The sequence below is a fragment of the Diceros bicornis genome, chromosome 25, assembly GCF_020826845.1.
Source record: "Diceros bicornis minor isolate mBicDic1 chromosome 25, mDicBic1.mat.cur, whole genome shotgun sequence".
Taxonomy (NCBI): domain Eukaryota; kingdom Metazoa; phylum Chordata; class Mammalia; order Perissodactyla; family Rhinocerotidae; genus Diceros; species Diceros bicornis.
The window spans coordinates 9,614,563-9,626,090 of record NC_080764.1 but is presented as its reverse complement, the minus strand read 5'-3'; the positions used below and the strand labels follow the sequence as shown (position 1 = coordinate 9,626,090).

Here is an 11,528-nt window from a genome sequence, read left to right as displayed (position 1 = left end):
AGTTCTTTGCTCCACTACAGTTCTTCAAAGAACCCAGCACACTCCTGCCTCAGGGCCTTTGCACCGGCTATTCCTACTCCCTGAAATGCTCTTCCTCCAGACATTTCCAAGCATGCTTCTTCACTTCCTTCAGGACTCTTCTCAAAACACCTCTCAGAGAGGACTTTCTATGTAAAATAGCAACCTCCACCTCTCCTGGTGTTCCCTGGCCCCTCACACTGCTTTAAATTTTTCATAGCCCTGATCACCAATATCATAAATTGTCTTTTTTTTGGTGTATTTTCTGTCTCCCCTCACTTAAATGTAATCTCCAGGAGGACGGGGCTCAAGGACTTGATTGTTTTTTTCACTACAGAACCTAGAACAATGCTTGACAAGTAGTAAGTGCTCAGTAAATATTTGTTGGATGAAGCAAATAAATAAAGAGTGTGTTGGGATCAGAGTGTGGGGAACTTGAACCCCCGCTCTTGGGTCTGGCAGTGGGTGTGGTGGCAGCTCTTAGCTGTGAGGGGCCCTGGAGGCTGGCAGCAGGATGCCTCTGCTGGGAATCCACCCAAGGCTTTGCCCTCTAAGGCTGCTCCTGGGTGATGATCTCTTTGGGGGCCTATGCTCTGATATTTGTCTCAAGGAGTCTCAGGGAAAACCTCAAGGACCTCAGAGCATTTAGAAAAATAAAACCTCTGTAAGCCTGGTCTATGCTGAGGCTGTGCAGAAGGGAGTTTGTCCCCTTCTGGTCCCTGAGGCCTTGGACATGGCCAGCATAGAGTGAACTGAGTCATCTCTGAGTGCTGGGAACCAGCTTAGCAGCCAGCAACTCCTCTGAAAGATGCTGGCAGTCTAGCCAGCGAGATGGTTGGAATCCATGGGGCCTCTGGGAAGGCGCTGTGGGTGGCCTGGGTGGCAGGCACGCTGTGGTCCAAGCCTTCCATTCCCAAGCTCTGTGAACAGTCACCCCTGGTGCCTGCCACATGGCCCAGCCACCAGTACCTGGGGTTAGGGGCCAGGCCAGGCTCATTCTTTCCTTCAGAGGAAGGCAGCCCATTTGCCTTTGCCGAGACCCGGATCCTCCCACGAAGCAAGCAGCACTCCCTGTGAGCACAGGAGCCACAGCCCCAAGTGGCAGGGGAAGGCAGCCCCTCTCTGATGGGGTTGCCTGAGCCGGGCCCTCCCGGCTTCCTCAGGGCCCCTGGCTCTGCAGGCAGTCAGAAGTGGGAGCTGCATCCCGGGACTGAAGAGGTTAACGTGCATCTGCCTCCGAATGTTAATGTGTCTAGGTGATGTCAGTGGGAGCCAGGGAAGGAGGGAGTGGGGAGAGCAGTGGGGCTTGGAGGCAGCAGAGGCTGCCAGGCTGCCGAGGAAGACCCCCTTCTGGACTGCGGGGCTCGGGCTCCGGGACAAGCCGTGGGCGCTGGAGGCTGCCGCAGCCTGCGTGGGTGGACCGGCGCGCGGGCGACGGGCAGGGCAGGATGGACCTGGAAGCCTCCCTGCTGCCCACCGGCCCCAATGCCAGCAACACCTCAGATGGCCCGGATAACCTTACCTCGGCCGGTGAGCAGTGTTGGAGGGGAGTCCTCCCTCCTCTGCGCTGGGGATGGGAAATGGGAAGGTGTCACCTCTGAGCCAAACTGCTTGGGAAACTTTATTACAGTTCTTGGGGACAAGATCTGCAGTCTGCTTTGCCTGGAGGGGAAGGGGAGAAGGGGGCGGGGCAGGCAGGGGCAGAAGGGGCAGGAGCAGAGAAGGCAAAGTCACAGTCAGAAGTGGCAAGAGATGGTGGCCAGCCGCCAGGGAGACAGGGGAAGGCTCGCTGATGAGTTTTAAAAATGCTCTGCAGAAAAAATGCCAGGCTGGAAAAGCAAGCAAGAGAAGCTGGAGGATAGTGTGTGGGGAGATGGCTGGAGGCTCGCTCATTCACCCATCCCCTTGGCTTTTTACTCCAACTCCGGTAACAGAGTTGGAACATCCTCACCGCCCCCTGGGAAAGGCCGCGGGAAGGGATAACTCACAGAGCCGGGAGGGGATTAACTTTCCTGGTGGATGAAGCTTGAGCTGAGATGCCCTGGAATTCTAGCTTTGAAGGAGAAGGGAAGGAAGGGAAAAGAAGACAGGTTTGTGAGGAGAAAATTCTCAGGCGGCTGGGCTGCAAACCATAGCTTCAGTCTCTGCTCATTTGGGAAGCCCAGGCTCGGAAGATACAGAGCAAGGAAATCCCTGATAGGAACCCAGGAGGAGCGGGGGCTGCGGGCCTGATGGGCAAAAGCATCCAGAAGATAGTTGCCCACAGAGATGCCCAGGAGTCAGTGCACAGCTTCCAAGCAGCAACTTCTAAAATGAAATGATCAGGGCTGCAATAGGAAAAGAGAAACCACATGTACGCACCCGCTCACGCGCACACACGCACAGACACTTTCAAGTCCTTCTGGCTATTTTGGTGAGGTTTCCTGGTAAAGCCCAGGGACTCACAGAATAATTCTCTGCAGACAGTCGTGGTTCTTGACTGTGTGCCTTCTGAGAAAATGCAAGAGGCAAAGAACTGGGTCCTTGAACTAACAGGTGGTGCAGGAGAATCTGGTGGGACTAACCAGGGAACCAGTGGAGGAGGGCAAGGGGACAGGATTAGCAATAGTGTGGGGAGGGAGAATGGCAGGAGAGGGTTCCAGATGAATGGTGGTCCCTGAGCTGAAATGGCAGGGAGGATGAAGAGGTGAGCAAGTGCATCATGGGAGGCTGAGCACCCCAGCAGGATGTCGACCCTTAGAGAGCACAGTCCATGTCAAACGGTTGACATTTGTTCCTCTGTCCCCAGGGCCACCTGCTCGCACAGGGAGTGTCTCCTACATCAACATCATCATGCCTTCAGTGTTCGGCACCATCTGCCTACTGGGTATCGTTGGGAACTCCACGGTCATCTTCGCGGTGGTGAAGAAGTCCAAGCTGCACTGGTGCAGCAACGTCCCCGACATCTTCATCATCAACCTCTCGGTGGTGGACCTCCTCTTTCTCCTGGGCATGCCCTTCATGATCCACCAGCTCATGGGCAATGGCGTCTGGCACTTTGGAGAGACCATGTGCACCCTCATCACTGCCATGGACGCCAACAGTCAGTTCACCAGCACCTATATCCTGACTGCCATGGCCATTGACCGCTACCTGGCCACCGTCCACCCCATCTCCTCCACTAAGTTCCGGAAGCCCTCTGTGGCCACCCTGGTGATCTGCCTCCTGTGGGCCCTCTCTTTCATCAGCATCACCCCCGTGTGGCTCTATGCCAGGCTGATCCCCTTCCCAGGGGGCACAGTGGGCTGCGGGATCCGCCTGCCCAACCCGGACACTGACATCTACTGGTTCACCCTATACCAGTTTTTCCTGGCCTTTGCCTTGCCCTTCGTTGTCATCACGGCCGCGTATGTGAGGATCCTGCAGCGCATGACATCCTCCGTGGCCCCTGCCTCGCAACGCAGCATCCGGCTGCGGACAAAGAGGGTGACCCGCACAGCGATCGCCATCTGCCTGGTCTTCTTTGTGTGCTGGGCACCCTACTACGTGCTACAGCTGACCCAGCTGTCCATCAGTCGCCCGACGCTCACCTTCGTCTACCTGTACAATGCGGCCATCAGCTTGGGCTATGCCAACAGCTGCCTCAACCCCTTCGTGTACATCGTGCTCTGTGAGACCTTCCGCAAGCGCTTGGTCCTGTCAGTGAAGCCTGCAGCCCAGGGGCAGCTTCGAGCCGTCAGCAATGCCCAGACAGCCGATGAGGAGAGGACAGAAAGCAAGGGCACCTAACGCTTCCCCTGTCACCCTGGGCACCTCCAAATCAGGACACCACAGCAGACCATGGGAAGAGATGCTGAGAAAAACCCAAGACAGCTCTGGGAGAATGCAGAGAGGCTGGGCGGTGAGGGGCTTTTGCAACTAGAAACATTCCACAGGGCCCACCAATTGCTGGGGAGGCTCGGAGCCAGGTGTAGGGGCTTCATACATCAAAAATCCCCTTGGGAGAGCAGGATGAGACCTTCGAGTTGAAGAGAAACTGAACAAGAAAAATATTTTGGTTTAAATGTTCAATGGAGCCCTACATCTGCTAGCTCCCAAATGACTTTTTCCCAAGAGAAGAGGTGGAAGGCTTCTGGCCGGGTTTATTTAAAATCAGGCAGGGCCTGGGTGTGGGCAGTGGGGTCATACGGCACAGGGCCCTGGGGAGATGGGAAAGGTCGTATGGCCTCGGCTCTTTCCCATGTCCCATTAGTGATGGAGGGCAGCCTTTCTCCCAAGCTGGAGGATGATGAAAAATGAAGCATGCCATCTCTCTGTGTTCCAGCATCCTGTGTTGATTTCCCTTTGTCTCTGGGGGATGCCTGTTTATTTTGGGGGAGTGGGGCTCTGAGACCATAGGAGTAAAAGCCCCATTTGCTAGGAGATCCACTTATTGAGAATGACAAACCTACCTGAGGTGGGCGTGGGTGTGGGTCGTGAAATTAAGAAAAATGGGGAGGGGCAAGGGAGCTTTTGCAGCTGTGGGGACATTGTTTTCATGGGGCACATTTGTTGATCACCAGAGCCAGAGTGAGCGCCCACCAGTGTCCTGCATGTGCAGGGGTCATTCTGATGCCTGCTGTGTTGGCTTCATCTTTTGGCTCTAGCCCTTCCTCTCCAAAAGAAAAATGAATAAAGGACAATCTCCACCCACATCTCTCTGGATGCTCCTGCATAATTGCTTGGGCTTGGGGTTGGGGGTTGGGGTGGATGGCAGAAAAGGAAAAGAGGGGTCACCCGGCTGTGGAATCTAGACCCGGGATCAGGCTGCCTTTTAGGAAGCATGAAGCAGGGGATCTGCTTGTCTAAACTCACAGGGAGGATTCAGTGACACAAATGGAATTACTGTGAATTCATTAGATTGCAGTTCTGTGGCTGGGCTTGTTCTCGGGACTCAGCTTCCCGTCTTCTGCTCGAAAGCACTTGGTTGTCACCAATGCTGGCTCCTCAGTCCCCAAGTCCCACCCGCCACCTCCCCCCGCTAAGTCACCGGTCGCAGGGCTGGCTTCTCCTGGCAGCCTGAGCCTGCCTCTTGCTGCTGCTAAGATCTGGTGTGAGCCACGTTGAGCAGGAAGATTACAGATGGGGCCGCTGGGCGGCAGCCAAGGCTGCTGCTTCTCAGCTTCTTCACCGAGAGGGGCCAGGAGCCAGGAGTCCTGCACGAACCGCTCAGCAGACGTTGATGAGCTAGTGGGAGCACACTACCGAGCTCCCGACTTATCCACATGCATCCTTAAAGCAGGTGCATCCACACAGCCTCTTCCTGCAGAGGAGTTGCAGCAGGTAGCCTGTTTAGCAAACTTCTGGGCAGCTTCTTTGGGTCCTGGGGAGCTCTTTTTATCATCATCATTAGCAGTATTTCCTGGTTTCTGTTCCATTCCACCCAGCGCTGGGGGAGCAAAGAAGCTGATGGTTAGTTTTCCTAACTCATTAACAGTGGGGTCTCTAGCTGCCACAGGTAAGTTCCAAATCTATTTTGGATGCGCATCCAACAAAAGAAAAAAGATTCTTAGGGGAGCCTTGAGGCAACTGCTACCCACTGGTTCCAGAAAAGGAAGTTATCCTGCATCTGGTTTGCCTATGAAAGACTTCCCAGGGGGCTATCTCCCTCACCCCTCTTCCCGCTTCAAAGAGGAATCTGGGAGAGGAAACAGGTGAGACAGACTCTTCCAGGAAATGCAAGCGACCAAGTCAACAGCTCATGGAGGTGGGTGGGCTTAGGACCTGCTGAAGGCCCCAGCAATGCCTAGGCAGGGAACGCCCCCTCTCTCAGCTCTCAACCTCATATTGAAAGCTGAAACTGGGGCCCGCCCCGTGGCTTAGCGGTTAAGTGAGCACGCTCTGCTGCTGGCGGCCCGGGTTTGGATCCCGGGCGCGCACTGATGCACCGCTTGTCAGGCCATGCTGAGGCTGTGTCCCACATACAGCAACTAGAAGGATGTGCAACTAGAAGAATGTGCAACTATGACATACAACTGTCTATGGGGAGAAAAAAAAAAAAAGAAGGAGAATTGGCAATAGATGTTAGCTCAGATGGGGTCTTCCTCAGCAAAAAGGAGGATTAGCATGGATGTTAGCTCAGGGCTGATCTTCCTCACAAAAAAAAAAAAAGAAAAGAAAAGAAAAGGAAGCTGAAACTGAAGCAAGTGGGTTGAGAGAGGAAAGTGAGTGGGCGGTAATGTAAACAAAACTGAAGCATAAGGATTAGGGGAGAGATGAGGTCAGGGAGAACAGGGGATGGAGAGGGGAAGGGGGGCTGGGGACTGTAAGTGGGGTGGGAAACTGTGGCCAACACATGGTCCAGTGGCAACCTGAACACACTTGAGGTGCCCCTGGGTACAAAATAAATGTGTGTATCTGTGTCTGTGTGGGGGGTGGTTGCTGTCAGGACCAAATAAAGGGATTAGCAATGATATTTTTGTTTGCTTTTTCCTGTGTGGGAGATCAAAATTGACCACCCTGAAATATATCTCTTTACCTTGAATATTTTCTCTGAAAGAAACTTTAACCTTCCCCCAAATATATGCCTAAAAGTGACAGACTGGGAGGGTTCTTGCTGAGCCCATTCTTTTCAAAGTTCTGTTTACCAAAACATTTACTTTTATAAGGGAAATCTCCATTTGTAAAGGTATCTCACTCTCTGTACTGGGAAGAGGGGAAGATGATCTTCTCTCTGGAAACTCTGTTCAGTATGGAAGGAGAGGACTTAAATCTGCATACTCTTGTTTACTGTGCTTTTCTGGTAATGTCCCATAACTGACTCCCCCACCCCCAACATCCTCCTTTGTCTTTAGCTGAAGATAGTATTTAAGATTAGAATCTCTGCCATGTTTTTGAGAAACTCAGTTTCCCTGGTTTCTCCTATGTATACATGTTATTAAACTTGGTATTATTTTCTTCTGCTAACCTGTTTTTTAATTATTTGGCCAGCCAGAAGAACCTTGAGGGAAAGCGTGGAGGGAGATTCTCCCTCTTCCCCAACACCTGCATCACCAGTTTTTATTTTATGTTTTTTATTGTGGTAAAATATACATAACTGAACTCTATACACTTAAAAATAGTCAAGATGGTTTATTTTATATTATGTGTATTTTACCACAATAAAAAGATATATATAACAAAAAATTTACCATATTAACCATTTTCAGGTGTACAATTCAGTGTTATTACATAATTCACATTGTTGGACAACCATCACCACTGCCCAACTCCAGAATTTTTTCTTCTTCCCAAACTGACACTCTGTACTCATTAAATACTAACTGCCCATTCTCTCCTCCCCCCAGTCCCTGACAACGACCATTCTACTTTCTGTCTCTATGAATTTCACTACTCTAGGTACCTCATATAAGTGGAATCATACAGTATTTGTCCTTTTGTGTCTGACTTATTTTTTTTTGCTGAGGAAGATTCGCCCAGAGCTAACATCTCTTGCCAGTCTTCCCTATTTTGTATGTGGGTCTCTGCCACAGCATGGCTGATGAGTAGTGTAGGTCCAATCCTGGGATCCGAACCTGTGAACCTGGGCCGCTGAAGAGGAGTGCACTGAACTTAACCACTATGCCACGGGGGTGGCCCCTTTGTCTGACTTATTTTAATTAGCATAATGTTTTCAAGGTTCATCTATGTTGTAGCATGTATCAAAATTTCCTTCCTTTTTAAGGCTGAATAATATTCCATTGTATGTATATACTACCTTTTGTTTATCCATTCATCTGTCAACAGACATTTAGGGCCGGCCCCGTGGCTTAGCAGTTAAGTGTGTGCGCTCCGCTGCTGGCAGGCCAGGTCCGCATCCCGGGCGTGCACTGACGCACCGCTTCTCTGGCCATGCTGAGGCCGCGTCCCACGTACAGCAACTGGAAGGATGTGCAGCTATGACATACAACTATCTACTGGGGCTTTGGGGGAAAAATAAATAAATAAATAAAATTATAAAAAAACAAAAACAAAAAAACCAGACATTTAGGCTGTTTCTACCTTTTGGCTATTGTGAATAGTGCTGCTATGAACATGGGTGTACAAATATCTGTTTGAGACCTTGCTTTCAATTCTTTTATTTATTTTATTTTATTTTATTTTTTTGTGAGGAAGATCAGCCCTGAGCTAACATCTGTGCTAATCCTCCTCTTTTTGCTGAGGAAGACCGGCTCTGAGCTAACATCTATTGCCAATCCTCCTCTTTTTTTTCCCCCAAAGCCCCAGTAGATACTTGTATGTCATAGTTGCACATCCTTCTAGTTGCTGTATGTGGGACGCGGCCTCAGCATGGCCGGAGAAGCGGTGTGTCGGTGTGCGCCTGGGATCTGAACCCAGGCCGCCAGTAGCAGAGCACACGCACTTAACCGCTAAGCCACGGGGCCGGCCCAATTCTTTTGCGTATATACCCAGAAGTGGAATTGCTGGGTCATATGGCAATTCTACATATAATTTTTTGAGGAACCGCCATACTGTTTTCCACAGTGGCTGTACCATTTTACATTCCCATTAGGGATGCACAAAGGTTACAATTTCTCCACACCCTTACCCACAATTGTTATTTTATTACCTTTTTTTAAAATAACTCATCCTAATGAGTGTAAAGTGGTCTTAATGTGGTTTTGAATTGCGTTTGCCTAATGATTACTGATGTTGAGCATCTTTTCATGAGCTTATTGGCCATTTGTATATCTTCTTTGGTGAAATTTCTGTTCAGATCCTTTGCCCATTTTTAAATTGGGCTCTTTTTTGTGTGTGTGTGTGAGGAAGACTGGCTCTGAGCTAACATCCATTGCCAATCCTCCTCTTTTTGCTGAGGAAGATTAGCTCTGAGCTAACATCTGTGCCCATCTTCTTCTATTTTGTATATAGATGCCGCCTTAGCATGGCCTGATGAGTGGTGCATTGGTCTGCACCTGGGGTTCGCAGGTTCGAAGCAGAGCAGGCGAACTTAACCACTATGCCACAAGGCCGGTCCCGACTGGGCTCTTTTTTTAATATTGTTAGCAATAATATTTTACTCAAATCAAATTAGTTAATAATTGACTCTTTATGTCTTATTACTAAGAAAAAATATTTTTTTTTAATCCAGGCTCTTCCTTCCTGTTATTCAGTGAGATGCTTGTCTTTTCTTTTTTTTCATTGAGCATTTGGGTGGAGAACCATGCATCCCCCAAAACCTCTTCCTCCTCCTCCTCCTCCTCCTCCCAGGCCTATGATCCGCAATGAGTCAAACTGGTCTAGTAGCTTGAGCTGAGGAGGTCAGAAAAAGCAAGCAATCTTGGAAGATGGTTGGTGAGGCCAGGCCAAACTTAATTTTACAATTAGCAATGCCTCGCTAATTATACCTACATTCTGAGACTGTGGAGATGAGGGGTGGTGGTCATGGTAACGGGAGAGGGGAGGCGATTCCCCTTTGAGGTGGGATTTCTGTTTGAACAGTGATGGACAAGCTGCTCTGAGTGTCCCGGCCTCAGGTCCAACTCTCAGAGGACAACCAGGGAAAGAACTTTCCAGACGGTCAGAGATGGGACAGAGAAGCTGCTCACTTAATTATCTGCAAAGCTATCTCCTCCATTAGTGATGAGTAGTGGTGATTTCAGGCTACACAGAAGGGCAACATCCTTTGTTAAAAGAAAAAAAAGAATAACATTTTTTTGCAGTCGTTCTTGTGCCAAGCACTATGGTAAGTGCTATATTTACTTAGTAACTCATTTAATCCTCCCAACAACATTTTGTGGTAGATAGCCCTTTATGCCCACTTTACAGATGGGTCAGTTGTGACTTAGAGAGGTTAAATGACTTGCCCAGGGTTACAGAGCTTGGCAGTGCCAAGATTGAAACCTGGAAGTGCTTGATTCAAAGTCCACCTGCTGTATGATTTCCCCTCACATCACATCCTTATCCTCAAACTGGCCCCAGCCTCATCCTCCACTTCCCCAGGAATCACACCCTGGCCCTCACACTTCCCTGCCTTTGTCTGTGCATCACTGACCTGAAGAACTCCTTCTCCTCTCCCAGGTGGAATTCTTGCTTGCTCTCTGTTATGGGTTGAATTGAATCCCCTAAAAGATGAAGCATTGAAGTCCTAACTCCCAGTACCTCAGAATGTATCCTTATTTAGAAATAGGGTTTTACAGATTTAACCAAGTCCAGATGAGGTCCTCAGAGTGGGTCCTAAATCAGTATGACTGATGATCTTATAAAAAGAGGGAATTTGGACACAGAGACAGACACACACTCAGGGAAGACGATGTGAAGACACAGGGAGAACACCACCTGAAGACGGAAGGTCAGAGTGATGTGGCTACAAACCAAGGAATGCCCGAGAGCACCAGAAGCCAGGAGAGAGTCGTGGAACAGCGCCTTCCCCAGCGTCTTCGGAGAGAGCAGGTCCTGCCAATGCCTTGATTTCAGACTTCCAGCCTCCGGAACTGTGAGGCAGTACATCTCTGTTGTTTTAAGCCACTCAGGGGCCGGCCCAGTGGTGTAGTGGTTAAGTTCGTGCGCTCCGCTTTGGCAGCCCAGGGTTTGTGGGTTCAAATGCCCACTGTGGACCTACACACTGCTCATCAAGCCATCCTGTGGCAGGCGTCCCCCGTACAAAAACTAGAGGAAGATTGTTAGCTCAGGGCCAATCTTCCTCACCAGAAAAAAAAAGAAAAGAAAAGAAGCCACTCAGTCTGTGGTACCTTGTTATGTACGGCAGCCACAGGAAGCTAATACACCCTCCGAGGCTCACCTCAGGCGTGTTCTCATCTGGGAGGACCTGGGCCTCCTCGGGGTGGGGGTGGGGGGCGATTAATCGTTTTCTCTCTGGGTTCCCAGAGGCTGTACAAGCCCCCATTTGCTTACTGTGTCTTATTCACTCCTGATTTCTCAGCCTCTCTCACAGGACCCCCCAGTGCAAACACTCAAGCCGTATTTCTAAATAAATGCATCACCCACCACCAACATCGTGGAGTCAGGGCTGGGGAGGCCCGGCGGTGGTCTCCTAGGTCAGCCTGATGTGAACTGAATTGTCCAGGAGGCGCTGGAGAAGGCCTACCACTGACGCATCAACTGGCCAAAGCAAATCAAGTTTTCATCCCTCAGCAATTTCTATTTCCAGCGGCCTCCTTCCGGATCCCTCTCTCTTCAGAAACACCGTGCCCCCGTCTCTCCCTGCAGGGGCAGTGTAGGTACATCCCTAGACTTGCTGGCTCTAGTGCTTAGTAGCCCTGTGGCCTTGGCAAGTGACTTCCTCTCTTGGGCCTGTTTCCTCATCTATAAAATGAGGAGAATAACACCCACATCACGGGGCTGTTGGGTCGATTACATGAGATGTCGCATATGCAACCTGAGGGTTCCAGGGTCACCTTAACCTGAAATATCCGTATATACCAACTCAAGTGTCCGTGGCGGGGGTGGGGTGGGGGTGCTGTGGGCAGGCCAGTGCTTCTCAAACATCTCTGTGGGTGGTTGTGGTCCTGTGTGTCCCCTGCCACCTCTTGCTCACATCACCTCTGCCTGGC

General features: G+C 50.4%; 1 protein-coding gene across 1 annotated transcript; it reads left to right on the top strand.

Moving 5' to 3' along the window:
* The first annotated feature begins 1,339 nt into the window (after positions 1 to 1,339).
* On the top strand, positions 1,340 to 4,683 carry MCHR1 (melanin concentrating hormone receptor 1). Its single transcript, XM_058568815.1, has 2 exons — positions 1,340 to 1,548; positions 2,807 to 4,683. Exons 1-2 carry the CDS (start codon positions 1,467 to 1,469, stop codon positions 3,784 to 3,786), a joined length of 1,062 nt encoding a protein of 353 aa, XP_058424798.1. The 5' UTR covers positions 1,340 to 1,466; the 3' UTR covers positions 3,787 to 4,683.
* The last annotated feature ends 6,845 nt before the right edge of the window (positions 4,684 to 11,528 follow it).